Source organism: Patagioenas fasciata, chromosome 18, assembly GCF_037038585.1.
Source record: "Patagioenas fasciata isolate bPatFas1 chromosome 18, bPatFas1.hap1, whole genome shotgun sequence".
NCBI classification, from domain to species: Eukaryota; Metazoa; Chordata; class Aves; order Columbiformes; family Columbidae; genus Patagioenas; species Patagioenas fasciata.
Genome location: NC_092537.1, coordinates 5,829,239 through 5,856,629, shown reverse-complemented (window position 1 = coordinate 5,856,629; position 27,391 = coordinate 5,829,239). Strand labels below are relative to the sequence as shown.

Below are 27,391 nucleotides of genomic sequence, written 5' to 3'. Positions count from 1 at the left end.
GAAAGGAACATCTAATATTGCAGATAAGATCCAAGGACACCACAGCAGGCAGCCATACACAATTGATTTTCTTGCTTCCTTGCATTCAGTGCTGCTCCACTGGCAGGTACTGATACAAGTTTAAAAATGGTCTTGCAACTAATCTTCAGACCAGTCCTACCTGAATAAATCCAAACTGCACCCTTTCGCTATTCGCTAAAAGGTCCTGGGAAGCAAAAAGCTGCCCTTGGAGAGGTGACACCAAACTGCTAACGTGACATGGGATTGAAAGGCAGAGAATCCACCTCAGCTCCTTCTCCTTTCCTCTTGCATTCCCTGCTTACGTTTCCAACACGGCTTTGCCCTGAAACAGGCTGCTTTTTCTATCACTTCTTTTTTGAAGGCTATTTTAACACAGACTGTAATGTAAAGATGTAGGCCACCAAGGAAGCTGTGAAAAATATTTCGTTCAGAACGAGTTGTGGAAGAAAGTAAACAAGATATACAGTTAACTAGGCCACAACACAAATGCTTCCACAAATGCAGGGCTAAAGAACATCATTAGGAAAAAAAGTTTCAAGATTTTTTTTTTCCTAATGGTCATAAAAGTGTATAGAGTTTCAAGATAAACATGTGTCAGAGCTTGTGATTATTAGGGCTGCATTTTGCTTGACTTTGCTTGTGTTCTACCTTTCAAAGAGCAGAATTGGGATTGGTTTTGTGTGATCACAGGACCAGCAAGTTATACGCAGATACCACAAGAGTATTCAGCTCTCACTTACAAACGTAATATAGAATATATTAGCAGTGTGTGCCTGTCTTGCATCAAGATAAAGAGAGAGAATAATGCTGCTGGGGAATTGCGTGCACAAAGCTCTGTGAAGCAACAATTAAAATGAATGAGATTAAATAGAAAATAACTACATCAGGAATATGTTAATAATTTAATTAAAGTCTACCAAAGTTGAACTATTCCATAATTAAGGTTGAAGCCCATCAACGTGCTCTGTTCTACTTGGGGACTTTGCCACATGTAAAATTACCTATTTTGGAAACATTTCTTAAAGTATGAGGAAGTGCCCATTAAAAGTTGCTGGTAATGGTGGTGAGCATTGACACTCTTGAGAAAAGAAATGGGAGAAATGGGAATGTCCTCAAGGTGCATACTGGTCCTGAATCTGGACTGGTCTATGTGGCTGCTCTCTTCTTGTGTGTGCCCAAGGACAAAACCAGTGCTTCCCTTAAGCCTTAGAAGGCAGATAAAAGGGCAGGACCCTGCATTTTTTCCATCCAAGAGTTGGGGTTTGTCCTTGCTGCTGAGCAGTCTGTGTGCCCGTGGGAAGAGTTCTGTAGTCTCACTTCAAGTGTTCCAGCCTCCCCGCCGGTCAGAAATGAGACACGTCAGACACTCCATTGCCTTACTAGTGTTCTTTATCTGCAGTTACACAGGGAAATTCTGTTTTAAAACAGTCAATACAATCTCATTACAAGCACTGCATTTTTATGAGGGGGGAAATGAGAAAGACAAATGTTACTCCTGTTCGTGGATTTGCCTCTTGTTTCCCCTCTCTGCTCTACAGAGAGCTATTTGATTCGTATTGAAGGCTATTTGGGTCTCTTTTACCTTGAGAGAGAAAATAATAGTAACCCAATTTAAGTAAGAACATGGATTCTGGATGTTTTGCATAGCTGCTAAATTTACCTGAGTGTTCGGTGAAGCATGAGTTTCCAAGGGTGAACAAGATGCTTTAAACCATTTCCCCTATTTGTTTTTTAACTACATTTGTTACTTATGATTAGCAATTTTGTGCCACTCGTATGAAGCTTACTGAAACTGAAGGCAGTTAACTGACCTTCTTCCACCTATTAAACTTGGTATTTCTTTATTATGCATGCAAGTCAAGCAGAAAAACTAAGGAACATTTATAAAGAAGATCATCGTGGTTTATTTGCAATGCATAGGAATATTTGTGTTTACTACTTTTCATAAGAAATTTGTTACTGTTTATTTTGAATTGGAATAAACATTAAAAAATACAACATCTGTATCAAAGTTTAAAACCCACAAAACCCGAAAACTGTTTAATCTCATCCATTTAGTTCTATTGCACAGTCTGTTCAGTGTAACTTTTTACAACATCGTGTGCAAGAAAACAGGTCATTTAAACTCAGTAATTAGTATTACAGATAAAATGACACTGCGGCAATGTTAATTACTATAGCACTGATGTAGTATAGGATATAATACATAATAAGTCATGTCTTTAATTTCAAATTGAAGTGCAACAAAGCATATTATTGCTACACTTCCTCTTCTTAAAGTAAATGAACGTTATTCAAGTGTACTATTTGTATCCATGCAGAATGTTTTTAAAGAAATCACAGTTGTACTTTAACTCCGATTGGCATATTTCACTTTCTAATGGCATAGATTAAGGAACCTCTTGCTATAGGAACTTTTCCTATGGCAGTGGAAATTATGACAGAGTTATATTATAGGTGAAAAATTTCCACAATCATTTTCTTTTTCAGTGCAGTAGCTGTAAATCAGTTTGCAAATGAAGCACAACATCCAGATGAACCTTGAAGAGCAATACAGCTATTTTAGGTGTACTAGGAACTAGAGATACTTGATCAAATTGTAATTAATACCGTACTGCTATGGGTGAAATATCTGGCAATTGTAAACATAAAATACTCATAACAAAACAGGAGGACAATGAAAGTTTCTCCCTGCAGCCCCAGTAGGAGTAGGGCTCTTTATTTCTGAATAATTATAATCCTTGCAGCACCTTTACTTTTGGATAACTTTGTTATAAATATTCAAAGAAGAAAAAAGTAAGTTAAATTTCAGATTTGTTCAAGCATACTTAAATAATTTATGTCAGCTGAAATGTTCCCATTTTCAGTGCAGGAATTTTGTAATGAAGCCATTACTCAGACCTTGCATAAAAAATATTCTAAAAGCCTACTTATTTAGAAGTATAATAATCCTATTCACTGTGTTAACCGTGTGCCACTGGCTAAAATATTTACATATGGATTTAGCAAAATATTTGAATATACAGTATAAGATTCAAAGCAGAAGTTGAAATATAACCTCAGGTTGTGTACTTCATCTCGCAACAGAAGATGTATTGCTACATTTAAATGAAGGTGCGTAAAGAGCAAAATCTTGACATATGTAGAATGAGTTTCTAAGATTTACTAATTATTTTGAAAAAAATGTTTTTCCACCTCCCCCCCACCCTGTTTTGTTTAGGTCAGTGGGACGATGTATAACACAGGGAGACACGTATCTCTACGGTTAGACAAAGAGCATTTGGTCAACATCTCCGGAGGGCCGATGACTTATAGTCACCGCTTAGAAGAAATCCGGTTACACTTTGGAAGTGAAGACAGCCAGGGCTCAGAGCACCTGCTCAACGGCCAGGCCTTCTCTGGGGAGGTACGTCAGCACCGGGACTCACCGACCAACCACTACTAATTACTCACTTTCCATTTCTGCCCCAAGGTATTTGCAAACCAATTTGTACTCATAAAAACCCTTTCCTTTCAGCCATTCTGAAAATCGGGGGATTACTTTTCACACGCTGCAAATGATGTGACTCGTATAAAAATGAAACCGTTGTATTTATTGTGTGCATAGACAGCCTATATTCTCATTTGCGCTACTTACAAAGTAATCAACTATCTTTTGATGGGTCCTTTACATTCGTAGTAAAAGTAAATACAAGATTAATCACGAAGTAATGCTGAAATGCTTCAAGTTCTTATGAAAGTGCTACTTTTGCTACTTGCTGGTGTGTAACACTTTACACTGAGTATCATTCTGCCTTTGATTCATACAATAATAAGGTGATGCTTAATCTTAGAGATGGTTCCACAGAAATCTTCTGGTCAGCTCAAAAACTAAAGTTAACCACACAAGTAAAACCTGGCAGAATCAGAACTTGCTTTGTATTTTAAATACACACCTGTAATTGTCCCAGGAATTACCATAACATAATGAGCCAGATAACTATTGCAGAATAGCCCATTACTTTTGCTGGGTAAATATTCTAGTCTTGTACATGGAGTACTTTTTCAAGAGGTATTGTAAAGTTTGCAGACTTTGTAGTAGACAAAGCAGAATCTTTCCATTCTTCCTATGTAGGAGCATTTTTACCTAGAAGAGATGCCTGGGTTTGTAGCACCCCATCCTTCATCGGCTTGTGCCATGCCCATGAACTCTTCAGCACACAACTCTGCTCCACAAATATCAACACAATAATGCTTCAGAATAACTGTATATTACTGCAGGGATTAATTTTTAAAAGATATTGTAGGTATCCTTATTACCATTCTTTCAGAAGGCCAAAACAAATAGTTTTTCAGAATAAAGCACTTATTTTCTTGGAGATGAATAAGCAGGTTACCATCTGCACCATCTATCACAGACTCTGGTGATGAGTCAGTTAATGCATGGTTTTTTCTTTGGCACTGTGCATCAGCAGTCATTTAAGAGTGGGAAATTAATTACAGAGTTGTCAAATGATGGTATTATAATTGATGGTAATCATTTGCTTTGTTTTGTGAGCTACATAGATGTATAATATAGCCAGTGGCAGCTTTTTCCTGAAATTATTCATGTCTTACACAACTGACTTCTGGTTGCCTTTTTTTAAATTCTATAAGTGAACAAATAATGTATTACACCTTTAAGAGCTGGAAGTTAGGTATGCTGTGGCAAACAAGGTCTTTGCTTTGCTAATCAGATTTACAGAAGAGCAATATTCAAAAGAAAGCAGGTTGTCTGACCAAGAAAGCAACAATCTGGTTGAAACATACTATTGCACTTGATGTATCATCACAATTTCAGATTTTTTAAGAGAGTTTTTAAGTTATAAATTCATCAGTAAGATTATAACAAAAGGTAAAAATGTAGGGGATTGTTTGCAAGACTTAATACTTCACTAGGCTCTCCTTGGTTTTGAAAGTAGGAATTCTGAAGTACTATTAACATTTGGTATTATTTGCTAACAGCGTCGTCAAGTTTTTCTTAATAAAAGCAGAAAACCTCACTAAGTGGAAACCGCTGTCAGGCTGTCATGCACAACTGGATCTGCAGTATGTGCAGGATTCATCTCGTTCTCTGGATTCTGTTGCAGTGAACAGGCAGGGATTTGCATCCTCAGAGGGTGATCATTCCTGATGGCCAGAGACACATCGCTTGAGACAGGACAGGTCAGCCCGTGAAGATGCATCTCCCTTGGCAACAGAGCAGAGACAAACAACAGACCAAGGAGCTCAGACTAGACACCTCCATTTCAGGTGGCGAGATGAATTCTGGCCTTTGAGGATGCATTTTTCAGAGTTTCAGATAGCCAGTTTGGGCAGCTGGACAGGAAAGTTCCAATAAAATCAAATATTATCTACTAACTTGAACCTGCATCTCCACAGTTCAGTCTTATTTATAGAATACATGCAGTTTCCAAAATAAAAGCACATATTCAAATCAATCATACTGAATAGCACAGGCAAAATTTGCAGCGAAGGATGGCAGCTGACAGTGTTCTTAGAATATACATCCACCCATACAAGTGCTGTCTGGATTACTGATTTTCAATAAGCTCTCAGCACTGCAAGATGTGATGTCTACAGCTCCCAACAACTCAATAAGAAAACTAGAGACAAGCAAGTTGACTTTATGATCAAGTACCTATCTTAATAATGTAACTTATGCTTTCAAGACTGCTGATTCTAACTACCGTCACTTCTGCATTGGACAACACTGTCAGAGGAGAGGAGATAAAGAAAAATAACTGCATGGGTGAATTAATTTAATTTATCTAGTGCAGGTAAGAATAGCAATGCATATTTGCTGGCTTAGACTTTAGCCGGCGTAGGTAACCAGAGAAAAACCATTGCAGAATTACACTGTTTGATGACTAATTGCATGCAGCTCCCATGACGTTGCCTTGTTACTGCTGTTCTGATTTGTCTATGGGGTTTGCTGTGGATACAATTCCCGAGGATGAAGTTACCCAAGAAGTGAGATCTGTTCCAGTGGATCCCAACCAGCTCATTCCTGCTCCTCCTTCCCTCCACTCCCATCCATGGCTGTCCCCTCATTCTCACCAAGGTCTCCAAAGTGAGTGAAAGTCAGGACATTGCAGAGATGGGGAACACAGGGAGAGAGCAGCACTTCTCCCTCACAGCACAGGCAAACTGTTACATTGGCTCAAACAGACCTAGATTATTAATAAATGCAAGTTCAGACAAGACAGAAGGTTTTAAACAGCCCAGATATATATTGAAGCAGCTGTAATGTTCTTTACACATCTGGAAATCCCACCTAACAACCATACTAAGCAAGAGGTTTTTTCTTAGGGACCTTTTTGTTTGCGTGGTGAAGATGTTCTGTGGGTGGGCAGGCGCCCAGGGCAAGCTGGAGAGCACCGCAGTGGTACCGTGGCATGAAAAACAATCATGAAATCACAAATTGCTTCAAAATATACTGTGGTCAGAATGATACTAAGAGGCTTGTAATTTCCAGGTTTTACCATTTAACTAGGTGTTAAAGGCTGTCAAGAGACATCTCTACAATAATCTGGTTACCTTTTAGCTCCTAATTATCACTTCAGTAGGCAGAATAACTGAACTAATGCTTAAATAGTTTGAGCGTAAGGGTTTTAAAACTGTGTATCAGATTATCATCAATGTTTGGCACTGGTAACATGGAAAGGAAGGCAGGCTTTGCAGTGCTCAAATAAATAAGCATTTGCTTGCCCCTCTGATACATACTTGAGTGTGTTTAATTCCCTGCTCTTTGCATAAGCATCTTACCGTATTATCATGATTAAAAGAAAAATCTTGTCTCAAGCGAAGTCCCCAACTAAGACACTGATCACTGGTGTCTGCTGCCTAATGACTCTCTGCAGAGTAGTTTTTAATGCTTTGGAGTCCCTATCATTTAATGAGAAAGACCATCTTCCTTTCAGAGAAATACAGCAGAATTTACCAAAGCACTGTTGTTCAAGCACTCTCTACCTTGTTAAAATAAAAAGACAACAATTTCCAAAAGATTCATGGTGAAAATGAGAAAATGAGACCCTTTACCATATGGTAAAGTCATAAAAACCCATACCAATTTTTTTTCTTAAGCAGAAAAATGAAAAATGTGCTGCAGGAGACAGTTTATGGCTGTACTTTGTAGTAGCCATATCAACGTAAAGCCAGAAAGTCAAGGAGCTTGATTATTTGAGGTTATGCACTTTTCACAAACTCTATAGCCAGAAACTTTCAAACGAGATCATAGTCCACAATCTGTGAAAAAACCAGATTTCTTCTCTGCAGACCAAGTCACTATTCAAAAACCTATTGACAGAGATTGTAAACACACAAGGATTTCATCTGCTCCGTAAGAAGTAAAATGACAGCCAGAATAATATCTAGATAAGTGAATACATATTGCAAGCTACACACACAGTTTGGAGCAGAGATTTACTGCTGCTAAAAGCCACTAAGAAAACCCAACAAAGTACAAGAAAATGGGAATCAAAACGGGTGGTTGGAAATTCTGAAATAACAGCCTTCTCCTACTACTGCAATTTCTTTAACTGCAGGCATATTCTAGCCGAGTGGACAACTGCTAGTGATAGTAAAGGATTACTTATCAGAGAGATCAGTGTTGCAAATCCAGCTCCTGATATTTTTAGAAGCAGGACTGTGAGACAGCCAGCCTGGGAGAGCACCCGGCCAGCTGTTGGCTCTGCCTTCTTCTCGAAATCGTGCAGCACTTCTGCACAAAAGCCCCTGTTTTCTCCATGCAGGTGTTCCCTACGCTTACCCAACATTTCGATTCCTCTCCCAGGTCTGTTTTGTTCTCTACAGGAAGCCTCATGGGTGTGAGGATTTGTGGCTCTATCACACAGTCCTTCCTCAGGAATGAGCGTTAAATCAGCTCGGGATGTCCCTGAGCAGAGAGGACAGGAATCTCCTGCCTCTCCATCACCACGTTCCTACAGGTGGTCACAACACCGAAGCAGAGATGTGAGCCAGCCCCTACTACACCTGCCAACAGTTTGCAGAATGAAGGTTGAAATCCAGATCTGTCTGTTGCCACAGGCCATCTGTATTACATTTTGGAGACTTTATTGGAAATGATGCAGGTCATTTTTAAGCATTTCAGCCAGAAGATAAGTTTACTGTACTCCAGTGCTTATTAATGTTGAAAAATAAGCCTCTGAGGAAAGTACCAGATGAGGAAACACATGTGTAATGGAAGGGTGGTTTAGTAAAATCTCTATAACCTTCAGATTAATGTTCAGCTTCAGAGGAGAAAGTCAATAGGATAATGAATTAAATTGCTATAGGAACAGAATATAAATCAGGAAGACGTGGTGGTATTGTCATCACTACACTATAAGGAGACTATTCATATGAGTAATTCAAAACCAGTGGGAGATGAACATGTGCATTAGTTGCGGGAATGCAACTCTGTCCACCCTAAAGATTACAAGTGGCTTCATCTGAAATTTTATAAAATATTCATATCCATAAAAAGCAGAGTTAAAGTCCAACACATGCTTATTGTGTTTTTCTAAACCAAAATCAATTTTATATTTTAAGTTAAATTGGTTGTTATTGGCACTTAAATGTAATAGAAAGTAGGGCTGAACAATATATTAGCACAAATAGAGGGATATTCACACCTGAGTGTGGTCTGTCAGTTTAAGAGCTCTGAATCATCCTCTGGAAATTCCTTTCCTCCCTCTATTGACTATAAGGAAATTGGGCTTTTTAACAGAGTTGTGTTTTAGTAGTAGGTTGCCTGAGCTGTCTCAACTCTAACACTATGTGGAGATGAACTGGCTGCCTCTCCCTCTGCACAGCAGGGCCCACGTTTAAAAGCATGGTCCACAGGAAAAACAAACCAACGAGCAAACAAACTATGGTCCTAGGAAGGATGCTGCTGAGATAATGTAGACAGCAAAGCTTGCAGGGAGGCACACTAGAAACCTGTTCTTTTACAAAGTGGAACTTACCAAAACATTTTTAAATATTCCCAAAATACTTTCCGAAGAAAAATGAAGTGATAACTCAATGTGCTAAACCAAACTTTAGTTGACTAAAGAGTCATTAAGGTGCTAATGCACTCTCAGGACCTGAAACCAGCCATAAAATAGTAGGTGACAGTAGGACAATATAAAGGGAATAGGAAGGTAAAAGTAATGCTTTAACTTACGGTGTCTTTTTCTCTCAGATATTGTTCACATTGTTCCAGAACTACTGCACAATAACTAGCCATAGTTTGTTTGTACAAACACGTAATTTAGATTACTCAGCCTGTTAAACTGTCCGACTGTGGCCAGCTCAGCACCAGCCACCTGCCCGAGCAGCTTCAAAGTGAGGATAGAAAAGCTGGGGACATGAAGCAATTGAACAAGTAAACTTATCCCCCAGTGGCTACATAGGAGTATATAAAGAGACAATCTACAAAATATCTGCAAGTTTCATGAGATACTGTGAATGATTTCCTAAAATCCAATACTGAAAATCTGAATACTAGATTTAATTTCCCAGATTTTTCATATTATTTTGTTCTGACCTTTATGTACTTACATTTCGTAAACAATTCAAAGCATCTGAGTTACACACGTTTAACTGCTATTTTGTTGATAGATAAGGAACACATCTGCAGATAAACATGAAAGCTAATTGCTGTGCCCAATTCCATTGACTTGATTTCATGCTCCATTAGAAGGGTGTTTATTTTTTTCATGGGAGATTTTCAGCATTATATACATTTACATGAATTATGGACAGCACTGTGGGGAGAAGAGATGACAGAGAGTGATTCTTTGAAACCAAAAGCTGAAAGGGGTTTGAAAGCCAGGCAGTAACTGAAGCATCAAAATATCCATGGCTACATGGCAGTAATATCAGCTTTAAATACCAGTCAGAATAATGTGTTGGCATCCAGATATTTTGTAAGCAGCAAATTGGCAATGTTTAAAATGCAGTCGGCGTTTCTTATTGAGGAAGCATCTCTGTTCGAACTACTCTGTTGGAAACCAGGAGAAAGATGACTTTCCAGGAATATGGAACAGAAATTTTTGTGCTATATTTTACATCAAAATGCAGTAAAGTTCCTACACTGGCTACGTGCTAAAAATGCATCTTAATCCTTCGTGACCTTCAAAAGCAGTTTCATCTTTCACACTTTTGAAGTGGAATAGTTGACTTTTAACTTATGGTCCTTCCTGTTTGGGTGGGGTTTTTTTGGCTAGACAATCATCTTGAAGTCATGAGTAATATATGATTATTAAATAACAATTCCCAAAATTCAATAGCCAGGAGAAATTGTAGAATCAAGTGAAGGTGTAGCAACTATAAATGATTGATCATAAATATATAAATAGAAAAAATACACAGCAAGAAAGACTCATTTTTCTATGAGTGGCTGCATCGCCAGGCAGTGTCCGTGTACCCTTGCAGTCAGTCTTGCATTTAGAGCTGTTGTAGTTATACTGCCGTTTTTTAAGGAAAATTAGATTCTAGAAATAGCCTGGTTTATCCTTCCCTTAGGAAAAAACCTTAATTACACAAATAAAGTCATATAATGTTCAAACTTCATATCAGCAGTAAAGAATTTTACTTCATGTATAATCAGCTGCTCATATCATAAATACCATGTGATTTCTTCCACCTTTCTAAAACTTGATTAGCAATGGAAATACAAATGAGATTTTTTGAGTTTTGTTTGGGCTTTTTTTTCAAGAGGATGAAATTACAGCTCACACCGTAGAGGCCTAAACACACATTTTATGATAGAACAGCTAGAACTGGAAAATTCCATAGTTTTATTTGAAACAAACTGTAACAGGACGTTTCTCTTGATGTATAAACCACTGAAATTTAGTTATTGCACCATCAGGGAATCAGGACTGGACCTAGATACAACTGTAGCTCTTCAGAGAATACAAACTAAGAAAAAGATACAGGGGGAGAATTATGTATTTGCTTCTTTTAGCAGAAAGATTAACAATAGCACGTAATTGAAAGGAACAGTCATTTAATTGCATAATCCCAAAGAATCATTAGATACCATCTGGAGATTGAATGATGCTTTAGAACAAGTGCTAAACCACTTACAAAATTTGAGACTAAATTCCAGGTACCCAAGCAGAATTTGGATCTTGCTTATAGGCACACACTTTCTCATTTTATCAGATTCCTGATGTGTGTGTGTAGGTTTTCTTGGGGGGTGGTTTATTTTTGGGGTGGTTTTCGGCTGGTTGGTTTTGTTGTGGGGTTATTTTGTTCGGGTTTATTTTTCTTCCCCCACCCCTCTCCACTTCCATTCTCTACACAAATGCGGGTGTTCCTTGCCAGAAAAGTTTCCTTCTTTGGAAACTACTTTTCTGAACCTTACTGACTGTCCATCCACCAGCAGACTTGTAGGAGTTGTCCAGACAAATTGCGAGCTCCATGACAATGTCAGCTTATATCAGCATAGCATGGGACACAGCAAAATATCTGCTGCGTGGAATAATAAAGATTGAATTTCTTAGATACTGAGTGAAACAGATCCCTTTTGTAATAAATATATTTTTGCACATGTTTACTTTTCAGTCACCAACTGTTCTCTTTTTTTGGGGAGGGAGAAGCAGAAGAGAGGATCGATGTACTGAGAGCACAGTCTGTCGCAGACCATAATCTAAATCCCTTTGGTGCCTCGGTTTTAAAATCCAGCAGCATAAAGCAATAAGGTGGAGTTTTTCTGCTTAGAGTAGCGGCTGTAGGATTTGCTCTTTTAAACTACTGGGACATTAAAACATTCAGCACTTTAAACCTCCAGTGCCGCTTATGAAGTATTTTGCCTTATTCCAAATGATTATCATTTGCTTGGGGTGACTTTACTTGCTACAGGATGATTCTTTTTTAATTAAAGAGTAATTTACCTCTGCAGTAAAAAAACTACACTCATTTTGAAATGGGTTTTACGTTACTGAGTAATGATTTTTCCATTATGCTGCTTGTAAATTTAAACTTCTCCCCCAAATATATTAAGTGTAACATTGCAGAGAAAGGAAGGATCAGGCTAACTTCTTATACTAAAACTCTTGTAGCTATTATGGACAACCAAAAAAAGAAACTAAAAAGCAAGCATATGTGAATTTTCATTGTCCTTGCAATTTACCAAAACAAAAAACAGTGAGCAATTCCTGTAAACATCACCCTGGACAAAACTCTCCTGAAAGCAATGGACTTTTGTCTGAGGCAAACCTATTATTTAGGTACTAACCGTGGACATGAGACTGCAAAAAAAAACCCATAATACCCTTTTAGGCCAGTGTCTCTTAACAAACTGCTTGTGCACTGGAGAATGAACACTGGCAATCAGATCATAGCAGGAGAACCCAGAGCTGATAACAGATGAGACACGACACTGAAGATGCTGATCCGTCACCAGCAAACAGTGAAGCTCCTCGGGCACCTGGTTGGTGCTGAGCACTCACGTAGCCACGTCTTGACTGCAATAACTTGTTTAATGCCCAAGTTGAGTCAAACCCAACTGGTTCTGAGAGCAAGCATGGCCCTTACAGCCCAGAGAGTGGGGATTCACTATGTATGCTGTCTTCTTCAGTCATTTTTATGTTACTCTGTACAAATGGAAGAGCTTCAGACAGTGAATGTGACGCTGATTTTCAAGAGCCTAAACCTTTCAGTTAGGCAGGAGTTCCTAGCTCATGTCATTTTCAAATGCGAGAAAGGAGGCAGCTGAGACATCAAAGGTCTTCCACGTCCTACATGGATGCTCAGTTCGCTGTGACTTGGGGCTGAAATGGGGGCACCACATTATTGTGGCACCAAATGAGCCCAGGAGCTCCAGCCCAGGAGTTTCCATCCTCCCTGATAACAATCACTGGCTTCTAACACACAGCAGCAGCTGCAAACCCTTCCCCTTCACCTCTCTGACCTTCAGTTTATTTCTGCAGCTTCAGCTACTCCTTTGTTAGGTCTTTGTCCCTTGCCTTATGGTTAATAGTTTCTTATGAGGCATTTTAGTATCTTAGTAAAAAGCCAGCTAAATCATGTCAATTCTAGCTGCCTTTTATTGCATTTTCAGGGAAGGCTGTGAGGTTGCAGAGTTACAGTTTTCATTTAGCATACTGACTTGACCTTCCACCATCATTGCAGACCTTTCCTTAATTAAAAGCACACAGGCATACACTGCCTCCCAGCCAGTCCAAATACTTTACATTTAGAGGTATTTTATTTTAGCCATGTGGGGTAATTGACCCTTTCAACAAAGACTGAGAAGGAAAGACTTCTAAATCTTGTTTCCTTTAGACCAAATTGTGACAGATAATAGATTAGGATATTTTACAAACAATAGAGGGAAGCCAAGTTTTCATTATCATTTCATAAGCATGTCTTTCTAAAATTATTACAATTAGATCAGTTTCTCAGGCATACCTGCCTTTAAAATAGCATGTGAGTGGTAGCAACAACAGCATCGATATTAACACTATGGAAAATTAGAATCGACAAGGCTAAACCGCATTTCTTTAAAGTCCATGTTCTTTCCATTTATTTTAATATCTCACCTTCATCCATCTGCTCTCTTATCTCTGTATAAACTAACTGGATGTTACCGCACACACCTGCCAAGATTTGCTGGATTAAAACTCAGTAGAAATTAATTCATTCTATCCAGTTACTTTTCAGTAGTTTGGTGGGTTTTTTTTAATCTAACTGCCATTAAAGCATTTTCTAACTGACAATTTGCCATAGGCACATTAGAAAAGCACCATATGCAGGTTATTACTCTGAAAGTTCTATCAAAGGCAAAGAGAGTTCTGGATTTTAGCTAGAAAGGGCAAGTCCATTACTGTCTATCTCTTCCCATCATCTTGAATTTTATTTACTCTTTCTTATCAAAATATGAACATGCTACTGCCATCTAGTCCCTGGAAATTCTGCTAATAACAGAATCAGTTGGTAACAGTCTTAATCTGCTTTAACCCTCAGTATAGGACTGGTCAGAAACAGCTGTCACATTCCCTCAAATGCATAGTTCCTATGAATAAAAAATAGGGGTTTTTTTAAAAAAAAAATTTGAAGGCATAGTCAATGTGGAAAGTACACATTTGTCATATTTCATTATGCAAATTTTTGCTCTTCTCACCTTTAGCAATTATTTTCTGATTTCCTCCCACAATCTAAGCAAAAAGTGATGGAGGACTGAGCTTTCAATGCTGTACAGCTATCTCCAAGCATCATTAGAAATACAGAACGGGTTTGCAGAACAGCCCATCATAGGTGAAACAAAAAACCCTCTATACCACACATTCCTCTAGCAGGACATGCTTATACTGCACAGAAACTAATAATCAAAGGGACAAATATAAATATATATAAATTCTGCATATTGTGAAATTATGTTGTGGCTTTGCAGCCTGTGGATTGTTTCTAAAGAGCAACGTGGCATTGACCTGCAGAGGCGGTTTTACCTGAAATACAGGTTACTACACCAGGAGTGCTGCAGTTAAGCTGGGTTTTAGCACATTTTGCTCCGTCTTTACCTTCAGAGCAGTGGTTGCAGTGAGGTATTTCCAGTGAGGTGGCTGATGGGCAAGCTCAGGAGAATGGTGCTGCAGTGATTTGAAACAGTAGAACCCATCCATGACCATTCCTGGTTTAGGAATGATCAGTGCCATAAAAGAGGCATCAGACAGGAATATTTCCCTGGCTGGGAATTACACCCTAACCCTGGGAGTTTTGGTTTAAGACAAACCCGCAGGAAATCAGGGAGGTTTCTGATGGCCTCTGCTTGTGTTTCAGCAAAATGTCTTTGAAATCAAGTTCCCTCCACGAGGTACGTTCGGCTTTGACACGTAAGCATTTTATAGCAAAACCCTGTTTCAGCAAAAAAAAATCCCAACTAGTTCTGCTTCTGATGAGCGTAAGGCCTGATTCCGTGTGGAGCCCAAGGGTGTGCTCAGTTAAGAGGATTTTCACTGTTTGATTTGTAGCTTAGAGCCTCCCCGGCTGCTGTTCCTAAGTCACAAAAGGCACAATAAAGGAGCTGTTCTTCCTCCTAACTGGTAGAGCTATTCCCCGGGGCAGTTAATTAGGGGGAAAAAAAATGCCCTTATTATTCCAGATTCTAATGAATGTCTGTCTGTTTCGTTCTCATAGGATTTTCTTTTAGAAATCCAGGAAAATGATGAAAGGAAATATGGCAGGGTAAAAATCAGTATCTGAAGTTCCACAAGCCTTTTTCCTGTGGCCTATTTGAAAATACATACCAACTTTTTAGATATACTCAGGACTAGAGATGAATACTTCAAAGAAAGCTGGAAATCTTTTGTTAGAACTCTGAGCTTTCAGGCAGCACATTTGGGGTCGATCCCCACAAATCTTTATATACATTACAACAAATGTAAAGTAAGGTCAGGTGTGTGTTTATAATGCAGTGGTTACTGTCAGGAGCACAGTAGAGTGGGTCATAATACAAGGAAAGCAGGATGCAATTCCTAGGATTTGAAATATTTAAACACATCTAAATTTTTTATTTGGCTTCACTGTGATCTTATCTATGTACTTCACATTCATTTTTTCTTATTTGATGTGCATAAGGTATTGCCAAATAATAAAGCATCTGGAAATTGCTAATGCTGTAGAAATTACCAGGTGATTAGAGTGAAAATCAAATTTTTAAAAGGACAGGCTTCTTCACTAACACAGAAGAACACATCAGTTTTGTGATGCCATCCGTCTTTCAAGTGATCTTGTAAACTCGTCAATATTTTGGTTGTGATCATCAAACAATCTTTGGGCAGCTTGAAGTCAATTGATTTTACCTGTGTACTGTTAGATGGTATTCTTCATTTTGTGCTCTGAAAGTGGCAGCTTATAACTCAGAGTGAATGACCGTTATTAAATCTAAAGGCATACCTTGTTTAAAATTAAAAGAAGAAAAAAAAACAGAAAACCAATGGAATTACTGAGCTGTGTCATCTTATATGAGCTGAAAATCTGTCCTTTAATGTTTATGAAGAGGAAAATAAAAGTGCAATGAAGATCTGGAAGAGAACATCTGTCTCCTTTTAGTTGCTGGTTTTGTTTAGAGTTGGACCTGAACCAGAAGCTCTTTCAGACATGTCCAGTGTTTGGAAGCGGTCACACCGTGGTCCCCGTGGATATTCAGAACTGCTGATAGCTGCTCACAACAGACACTAATGATAGCCCTCGTAATGCTTTTTGTCAAGTGCTTTATGGTCATTAACACGTTCCTCATTAACTATCAATTACCTTGCAGTACAATTACTTTGCCGATTTTACAAATGGGTGGACTGAGACAGAGGCTGAGTCAACTGCAGTCATGACAACAGACCATAGTGACGTGATGACCAGAACATGAGATTTCATGGTCTTTTCAAAGTCCCCAAAATTTCGGGCACCTGATTTCTCAAAATTCATTTGCAGTTGTAGATGGATATCTTAAATAGGCAAGTCTTGTCATTGTTATTTCTATAGCGAAAGTTAATTACCCCAACGCACATTACACTGTGCAGGCTACAACATCCAACTATATTAAAGGGCAACCATAAATTTCCCATCATATGTGCACATTATTCTACCACCGAGAAAATATTTTATCACCTGTACCTGTCTCTTACCAGCTACTTTTTAAAGTTCCAAACTTGTAATGTAAATATAGTAAAAGACACAGATAGAAACAGTGCCAAATAGAGAAGGCTGTAGTATAATAAATACACCAAGCTAAGTAAATGTCAAAATACTTTCTTCTGAATTGCAGTAGGGCTGTAAGCATTGACAATATTAAAAGTCAATGAAGCAGTGAAAATAATTTACAAGATGTATCCTCCAAGTTCATGGAATGCTGATATGGTAAATATCTTTACAATGTCTCTAAATATATAGTAATTTTTCTTTGGATGTATTGTCTCAGATTTATTGAACCATTTAATTATTTTCACAATCTTCAAACTTTGAAATGCTGATTGATTCTAATCAGTAGATCTGTAACTGGATAACTGTTTATCAAATTGCTGTTAATGTAGCAAATAAAACAATTTATCCTTAACATGCACACATTTCCTTTGTATACATTACCAGTTTCTACAAAACAAACTGCACTATGGTAACAACAGCAAAATAACAATAAGTTTCCCCTGTAATTTTGATTCGTACTGGCAGTCTAATTTACAGCAGTGGCACTATGTGTAAAAACAGAAAAGTCACGCATGGCTGTGTGAACACCTCCAACTAAACCAGTAAAACTATTGCCAATTACTTGAGAAAGAGCAGCATAGTCTGTGTATCTGAAGTCTATGACCTGCTGGGATGTATCAGCTTTCAATTTTTTGGGCCAACTCTTCTAGAGTGATAGTCCAGCAAGAGCTGCAATAGATAGATAGATAGATAGATAGACAGACATGAGATTTTAAAAGCAGCAATTGAATGCCGAGCTATTTTGAATTAATTATCCACTATCAATAGTTAGCTAGGTGAAACTATTTTCATTTGTTGCTTAAGAAGCTGTATTGGGCATTTTGATTCATGGAAAATTTTTCTCCTCCACCTATTCTGAAGCAACGTGAGCAGCTCCTGCTTTAGGTAGATTGTCCTGTGGAATTGCTGAAGTCTCTTTTGCTTTTATTGCTGCTGGCAGTTTTACCCTTCTCCCCATTCGTTATTAACAGTGGAGGAACCAGAAGGAAACGAGTGTCTGAGGAGATGACAGAAGCCGAGCTACTGGTTGCCCCCATCTTACTGACTGCAGATGAGTTTGTCATGACAGCAGCATCCTCATTTTTACTTTTGTTTGCTCTAAAGTTTTCTCTGTACTGAGAATAGAGCTTGGTTTTGTAATATAGATGGACCTGTATGGTCAAAAGTACTTTGTTAAAACAGTTCCTGGAAAATGCAAGCAGCTATTGCAGAAGTCATTGACAACTGAGCAATTCAACATCATCACTCACGTAATATTGTCTTATCTACTCTGCAACAGTGACCTGTAGCTGAACCTCAGCCAAAGGGACCACAATGGTTTTTTCTGGGTCTTTTTAAGTAATGAGAATTACATTGTCAAAGTAGATCTATTTTTCTCTATTATGAAATTGTTTATTAACCAGACTTTCTGCTGGCTGAGAACCGTGTAAGTGCGATGAGTGAATAAAACTGCACAGAACTGTGAGCAAACTGTTGCTGATCTTCTAGGTCTGCATAATCACTTGTCCCCATTCCACCCATTGAACTCCCCTTGATATCAGGAGCATTTGTGATGCCCGCCCCAACTCCAAGGTGTTCCTCTACTACTGGCTATTGAATACATCACTTGTAAAGTACAGCAGAAGCATGAAAGACACTAAAAAATAAGTTCTGTTGTGTTGTTTCTTGCTAAAAACTTACAAGTTCTAGCAAATATACTAAGGACATCAACTCGTTAACCAGAAGTACAAATACAGCACTCCCACATCACTACTCAGAGCAGGGGCAGATTTAGCCTACGTCTCTTCTCCCAGCGATGTTCTATGTGAAAGACAGTTCTTGTGTCATCTTTCTTTATGAACAGCATATGTACTTTGTAGTGCTTCAGATAACAGAGTAAGCTTTGCTAAAAAATTACAGAATGTAGAAGCTTAGTGCGCCAAAGTTGGGAAGTGGGAAGAGAAAAGCTGGTTGTGCATCCACTAGTTAGTTTGTCCACATAGTCTTTTTATCCCTCACCACTTTCTCACCCGATCTGCCACAAAGAGACGTCAAACAGGGTGAATCAGACAAAGAAAAATTCAGGAGGTTGGAGGTATTTTTCAGACGTGACATCAATTCTGTTGGATTGCAGCATCACTTTGTACATCTAAGTTGTACATTAACATTGCCCCTCCTTATGTGATAAAAAGCTATAGAATAATGTTTTTAAAACACAAGTTAATGTGACATATAGGACCTTCTGCATTTCTGAAATTTAGTGATTCTAATTATGCATCAGAGCTAAAAAACAGAATGCAAAGCTGCGGTTTGGCAGTACAAAGAAGAGCCACGATAGTGTAACCCACCAGAACACCAAAACTAATTTTTCTGTGCTTTCAGAACCACTTACAAGATCAACCTGTGACATCCTCAGAGTGACGTGGCCAGCAGAGCAGCAGCGCTGCCCTTTCCCACTGTGATGGCCCCTTGAAAAATCAGCACTCTGGTTTCAGACATATATTCACTCCCCTCTGAACACCACTGCGAAAGGCACCTAGGGTATATTTAAGGACCATTTTGCTTCTCTGGGAAATGCACAGTGAGGAATGGCACAGCTGGGCAGCAGCGCTGACATTAGAAGAATGACAGATTTTAAGGGATAGGAAGATTTAAGTGACAGGAAGAAACAGGACAGAGAAGGGCAGGGGAGAGCTTCATTGTTGATGAAAGCAGGGGAATATATGGGTCTGAACATGGGCAAGGAACACATCATGGACTGAGGTGGCACAGCTGTCGTTATAGCAAAGTCTGAAACAGTGCGGCTCAGAAGGGCTCCAGTCCATGCTGGGACATTCATCCACCAGCACGGTTTTGATTTTGTACTTTCATCTGTAACCAAAGTTGACAGGGCTTATTGAAGCAAAATTTAAGTCTATTAAAGCAAGGTGAGCATCCTCAGTTCTGCAGAGAACTATAGACTGATTCGATAAAACAAAAGGGTTTAGTTGAAATTACAGGGAAGAAAAAAAAAGTAGACAAATTGAAATTTGGACTGGAGCACAAGAGCCAACAGCAACTTTAGATAATGTTTTTGAAAGATATAATGCCCTGAAGTACTAATAAATGCATTCTTACATCTCATCCTGAGAGTCTTACAGATTTTTTCTGGAAATGTCCTAAAAATCTCAACATTGATGTTCAAACTCACAATTATTTTGAGCAAACCTATTTCCCTGGTGAGTTGCCCCCTTTTCTTCTGCAGCAAATTTCTTCTACTTGACTCCCAGTTCTGCACAAAGTGATTTGTTACAGACATTGCAATTTTTTTACCTTCTGGAAAGTGTCAGTTTCTGAACAAGATCAAATAATCTCCTGCGCTTTAGTATTGACTAATTTTAATTATTAAAACCTTTCTCCCAGGAAAAAACTCTTCATGCTGCTTGCTGAGAAACCAGCAACTTTTAATAGAATTCAAGAACTTATTTTCTTGAGGAGATGAGGGAACACTGGAGACAGAATTCTGACTGTAACTTGGCTCACAGTTCCCTGACGTTTTTATATGGAAGAACCAGCTTTTTCCTTTACCTTTTTTTCTCTCAATGTATCTCCTTTAAACTTGCAATAATGTGCATTGCAGAGGCTGGAGTAACAGTAGCACGTAATTTGTTATGCAGTAAAACTTAATCATATATATGTAAAGTAATTATAAAGCTAAATACATATTTTGCATATACTATGCTTATTAAAATCGGAAACCAATCTTTTATTAGATATCATTCTAGTGATATGCAGTCCCCATTGCCATAATTTTATATGGGATCCTTTCCTCACAACAGCCTGGCAAACTGATATTTGTAAAGTGCCAATGAGAAAAATAAACAGCTATATTCATATTACAACTTCTCATCTTTAAGTTCTCAGGTTTTCACATAATTGACAAATAATTAATTAGATGTTTTAGCAAGGTAATAGGACAATTACACTGTTGCGCCATAACTCAAAATCTAAAGGCAGCACTATAAGGCAACTTTGCCTACAAACATCACAAACCAGCATATTTTACAACAAAACCAACAACAAATTGTTTACTGCAGGATAATGAAATAAAATACATGCTTAATGATGTAAGCTTGACAAAGTAATGGAGTAATATGTAGAGCCAACATTATCTTCAATTAGGTGTCTATTTTGGTCAAAGAGTTCTTAACATTACAGTTCAAAGAGCTGGATTTTTATCTGCTGTAATTTTCAACTCCATTTCCTCCGTTCAGTAAGAGAAAGGTAAGAGAAAGGTTCTCTTTTGCTGTGCGAGAGCCATACCACAGGATAATGTACTTAACAAAGACATTAAAGAGAGGAAGAGGCACAGCGGTCAGGCTAACTGAAAACACTGCAGCTGGTCAAATTTGTGCATCGCATAGAGATAAAAGACAAAACCCACAGGAGACATGGCATGTATTAAACAATCGTTTCTTGCACATCTAACAAAGACTTGCACCATTCCAGTCACTGTGCAACGACATTTGTAAATATTTGCATGATTTCACGAGCCTGGCTTGAATTCAAAGCCAACCACAGCATTACAGTCACGCTGCCAGCACGGGGAAAGCAGGACCCACGGGTCACCCTCAAACCGCCGTCCTCCCACGGGTGCTCAGGCAGGTGGAGGTGGCTGCTGTGGGGATGGGAGAGGAGCAGCCACCATCTCCTCTCTCCACCTCCCCTCCCCTCAGCCACAAAAGGCAGCAGCGCTGTGCCGGTTGTTGCAGAGCAGCAGCTGTACCTCTCCAATCCCTCATTTCAGTCAGACCCCCGTGGAGGTGACGCTGCAGGTCCCCATTCAGTCAGTGCTGCAGGGGCTGGAGCTCCTCCAGAGAAGTATGATGCTATGATTCTATGATTCTGAAGGCGAGGCCCTTTGCCAGCAAGAATAAGGAGCTGCTTCACAGCCTGACTGAGGCCAGGCTTTCTGCCAGCAGAAAACGGAATCATAGAATCATTTCAGTTGGAAGGGACCCTCAGGATCATCAAGTCCAACCATAACCTAACCTAATTCTAGCACTAAACCATGTCTCTAAGAACCTGATTTAAAAACGCCTTTTAAAGCCCTCCAGGGATGGTGACTCCACCACTGCCCTGGGCAGCCTGTTCCAATGCTTCACAACCCTTTCCGGGAAGAATTATTTCCTAATATCCAATCTAAACCTCCCCTGACGCAACTTGAGGCCATTTCCTCTTGTCTGATCACTTGCTGCTTGGGAGAAGAGGCCAACAGCCTCCATGCTACATCCTCCCTTCAGGCAGTTGCAGACAGCGATAAGGTCTCCCCTCAGCCTCCTGTTCTCCAGGCTGAACAGCCTGATTTCCCTCAACTGCTCCTTATCAGACTTATTCTCCAGGTCCCTCACCAGCTTCATCACCTCCTCCACACTCTCTCTAGTACTTTACTACATGGACAAAATGAACTTCGAAGATTTTTGTAACTGGATTTTCCTTTTCTAATTCCAGAAAGTCCAACAGACAAAAGATTTCTTCAGGAGTTCAGCATTTTGGTGCATTCTGTTGTTTTCTTTCATTAAGTGAAAATATCTGTTTGGCATTGCAGGTATTTCCATGCTTGGATTTTCAGCATATAATCTATGTAAATTAACCTGCAAATAAATACAGACTGTGTTTTCTAATGGAAAAAAAAATCTTTGCTGTTGTGTGACGCAGAAAGCCTGCTGATACATTTTCATGCCTTTTTAATTTATGCTGCACTGCATTTGTCGAGCGGTGTTTGCCAATATCCCATTTTCTTTCAACAAATCTTCAGATAGAGCTAAAGGGCTTACTTTATAAAAGATAACTGGCTTAGTTATGACTTCTAAGTGTCAGTTATCTTTCCTACTGAGTATAATGCCACTCAATTCATTTAGAAACAAGATAATTTTATAGTTGTTCGCCTTAAGCTGTCGTATCGCATGCTTAGATAATACATGTCCTCTTGTTTTGTCTGTGCCCATTATTTCTCAACTTCAAACTTACCTCTTGAACTACAAATGTGAAACTGTCTCTTATGCAATTTACATAAGCAACAAAAAGGAGTTGTACTTCCCTTGGCTTTAAGAGAAACTTCCAGCATATTCTTGGGAAATAAATATAAAGAAATAAATAAAATCGCCTGCAGGGCACATCTGTACCTTCTTTCAGTCTCTGACAATGCACCTTAACCAGGAAATCCTGGTGTGAAATTTCTTCAAATGATTTCTAACAATTTGACTCTGTAATATATCATGTCATCTACCTAGGTCCTAGAGGACCTTCAATAATTCAATAAAACTTTCATTCCAGAAATGCTTTTGGCTATTTTAAGTCAAGCTGGGCTTCCTCAAACTTCTCTGTGTTTGAGCCCTCAACTTACATTCAAAGATTTAATGCTACAATCACTAGCAAATATATCCATTTCTAATTATTTTCCTCTTTTATCAGGCTTTAAATGTTTCCCTGTTATCACTCTTTAAGGTGCTGGAAATCCAAGTGTCCCACAGTCCCCTGCCAAAACAATTTGTATTCTGAGCTTCCTTTTGCACCTTTTATGGGTGATGTGTCACAAATTGTCATGGATCAATAACACAAACTGAACTTCATAACATGACATTCATTATCTAGATGCTTTTCCCAACACTATTAATGTTTCATTTGAGCATTTCACAACATTGTTACCGGAGAAGTGCAGCTATTCCCATGTCATAGACGGCAAGCTGGGCAGAAACTGTAGGAAGATTTGCTTAAGGGCAGAGATGGAGTCAAACGCAATTTTCTTAAGTCATAGGTGAGCAACCCAATCACTAAAGGAGAATGAGACTCTTGAGAGAAAATGAAGTGTCAATAAATCATTCAGAAAGATCCCATGAGACCCGGTGTGTGTTTTCACATTTAACTTTCAGTGGGTATATTACCAATATTTTGCAATTCCATTAGTAAAAAAACCAGAAAGTCTCATCTCTCCAAGTGCATGTGTCCATCCTCCGCACTTATGCACTGCTTTCCCTTCCCAAGTGTTATACTCAATGTTATTCTGTGCTTTCCTCATATAAACACACTATTGTCATTTTAAGAATATAAAATCCCATGCTTCAAGTTTATGATGAAAAAATTATATTCTTAATTTAACAACATACTCAAGAGATCAGATAAAACTGATAATTGCCTTATTTCTACTTCTGGTTTGTAATCCTAACAAATAACTTTTCTTTGCTTGCTAGTTAACATCGAGTATGTTAAGCTTGACCATTTTTTTCTTACTAGAATACAGAATGAGGACAAATGGGATAAGGCCTAGATCAACAACCAGATTTTCACTAGTCCAAATTCTATTCATTCTTTTTTACTCATCCTTTTAGTCATCAGTCTGTGATGTTTCTCGGTCTGCTCTAGCCCATCATGCCCATCCTTTGAACAGAACTGTAGCTACAGATGGTATTTTGGCAAGGTAGACCGAGAGCTGCAGTGGCATCACACGTTGTTATGCAGGGCTTGAACTATTAATGCATCCCTGTTGCACCGTTCAGCGTCCTTACACGTGTGTCCTTTTGACTCAATGTCTCAGGGTAAAAGCGTGACCAAGAAAAATATCGTCAGTCACTATTTCAGCATGTTTTTGACTTACAGGAACCATTTTCTGCTGGTTTCTGGACTGATTGCTAAAGAAATATAGAATTCTCCCAGAAATTCAGAGCACCATTATATAACTGAATCTCCCAAATGGAGCATTTATCTGAATTCATCATCACAGTGTCTGAGCATCTGTTGTATTTAAAACAAGAAAACAATTTAAATGTAGCGTTCAGTCAGAAAATCCTGCACGAATCCAGAAATTATGATAGGCTCCTCTAATAGCCTTTTTTTTCTACATTACCCCTATTCTCTTTTAAGATGTAACTTTTGTAGAGGATGGATTGGGTCAGTGCCAAATTGCAGCTTGCAATCAAATTTAGCGTCAGCCAAGACATAATCAACATTAAACATTTGAGTCTAAGATTTCATTTTGATCCTCACACAAAGTGAATTGCAGAACAGTGTCATTTGTTGATGTTTAGCCAGCTTTTGCTCATCTGCTAACAGAGAATGACAAGAGTGGTTGACCGGCAGGTCAGCCAAAAATACCCCATGTTTAGAGGAATGGGCAGTGGAAGCTTCAGCAATGACTGTCCTGTCAAAAATTCTCCTGAAGTCACAGAGCAAACACCATCACAGACACATCTCTGTACCTCTGGGGCTTTATCTGGATTTTTCCTTCATTGAGTTTCCTACTGTCTGGGAGAGTACAAATGATTGTGACACTTGCAACAGCTTCAGCAGCATTTGGATGGCAGGAACCCATCACCTTTCACGTTTATTTCTTTAGCCCATCATTTAGTTAATTTTTCTGGTGTTAGCACAAAAGCGAAAAGTCCTAATAGCAAATTGTGAGACATGCACAGCCAACCTGACCTCTTAAGCTACCAACTTGTACTTTTTACTGTAGTCCTGTGGATGCTTAAGAGCAACATCAAATTTTAAATATTGCCTAAAATAGCCTTTTTTCCTACTTGCAAATGTATTAAAGTAAGACTTACTAAAGAAATAAGAGCATATAAGAATATTAAAGAGAAATACTTTGAAATCTTCTGCACTTCATTCAGGTCATATTTTTCATAGCAATGGTTGCATATGAGCAAGGAGTAAGTACTGCAAGTTGGATCTTCTTGCCAACTAACCTAATGAAGTGTTAGACACCATTTGCAGTTTAAGTGCTAACTTCTAGCGTATTTCTAGTATTTCTAGTCAAGTAGATTTTGCAGCCCACTATAGTTAACCCTTGACTGCATTTCCACTTTCCTATATGATGCATTATTGTATTTCTCTGCACGTGTTCTTTTACAGCTGTCTGCTCCAAAGCAGGAGAAAACTGCGTTCCTTCATTGCATTTTTAGTCATATTCTTTCAAGTAAAAAATAATTGTAATCATTTTTATTTATCTAGGACACCATTGCTGGTGTATTGCTATAAATGTGGATTACAAGACTGTCTATTAAACCAGTATTCTATAAACATTTATTTTAAATCACTAAATAACTGTCAAAAGCAGTAAAAACCTACAAGCCACATTTCTCTGCAGCAGCTTCAAGAACATGTTTTAATAGAAAGAACAAAGAGAGTCAGAGAGATAAACTTATTTCAAACAAATGGTTTCTGCATTTGTCATTTGCTGTATTAAACTAAGCTAATCTTTGTAACTGATTTTAGTCTTAAAACCACAGCAGTTTGTTAAAATGCTAAGTAAACAGCTGGAAGTATAGGTGGTCATGTACAATTTATGTTGCCAATTTATCAACAGCGTGAAAGTACCTCACTGCTCTAAGCTTCTACATCGAAAATAACAGACAGGTAAATCTATGGGTTAATTAATAAGTATGTTGGTAATACCACCTTGGCAGATCCTGACATTTCATTGTGGATGAGAAAAATGGTTTTGTTTTTCAAAGACAATTACTATGAATCATAATTTCCATCTTCTCAAGCAGCGTTCGTCTGCACCCACCAACAGGCCAGTTCTCCAGCTGGTACCTTAAAGAGACTCACTGAACGCAAGAAAGGGACTGAGAACAGGACCAGAGAGTTAAAGGTCTTGTCCTGCCTGAATTGTAGTGACTTGTACCTTGAGCAGGCCAGGAGTATCCACCAGCATGCAATAATTAAATATGTACAAACTTACTGCATTCTCCTTGCATGTAAGTGTGTGTGGATAAACGAGTTTCAATCATTGTAAGAATTCAGGAAAAGACAACATTAACATCCAGCTCCAAATTCTAACCAGTAATAAAAAAATGCAATTTTTATTTCTTTCTTGAATAGTCCATGTGATATTTAGGCCTGCTAGTAAGCAACACATCATAAAAATACTTCATCTCTTGCCAAAGATAGGAAAATTTCCATTGTATCACTGCCAGGTATTGGTCCAATGAAACGGGACCACAGGTTCTGAGGAGCCTCGTACACGTCCTCACAGATGGTGCTAAACCTTTCCAGGAAGCAGGAGGTGTGTTTAATTTCATTAAGACAAATCTTAAAATGTTTATGTCAACCATCATGATTTTACACCCTAGAACCAGGAGACATTTTAAAAAAGTACATTTATTTCAGACTTGTTCTGATCCACAATATTAATACCATGAACAGTTCTTGGGTGGTACGACACTACTGTGCTTTCCAAAGGGTTTTGCAAGATCTGTAAGAGCAAATGTGTTTTAACGTGATAATATCAACTGTTGTTATTAATAACTCTTAACTAGTCAAAATTACTTTCCTCACTGGACACCTGCCATGCAAAAATTATATTTCTTTTGCTGTTTTTATTAAACTTTGGATAAACAGAAACATAGAAATTTTTTTCCTTAATGAGGTCTAAGCCTCTTTTTTACAAGAACTCTAAATCAAAACAAACATATAACTTGTCTTCTTGAGCAATTTCATTTGCTTTTGTTCCCTGCTGTGTGGGAAACCTGCTTTGTTCTTGCTCTCAATCAGGTATCCCAACAATTTCTCAGGTAGCACAGCATAATACAAATGTTATAGTTACGGATTAGCTGTTCCCTGCTGCCATTCACTTCATGGTTTAGATCCCTTGTCACATACAAATCAAAATGTTTATGCATTCAATTATAACACTTCCAAG

At 38.5% G+C, this 27,391-nt stretch overlaps 1 protein-coding gene across 4 annotated transcripts in view; it reads left to right on the top strand.

Annotated features, from left to right (window-relative positions):
- The window catches only part of CA10 (carbonic anhydrase 10), a 161,820-nt gene that overhangs the window by 120,729 nt on the left and 13,700 nt on the right, over nt 1–27,391 (top strand). For all 4 annotated transcript variants that reach the window (XM_071816783.1, XM_065852329.2, XM_065852331.2 and 1 more), the window contains one exon: nt 3,242–3,427. In XM_071816783.1, coding sequence (XP_071672884.1) covers nt 3,242–3,427 — 186 coding nt within the window. The remainder of the gene's footprint in view (nt 1–3,241; nt 3,428–27,391) is intronic.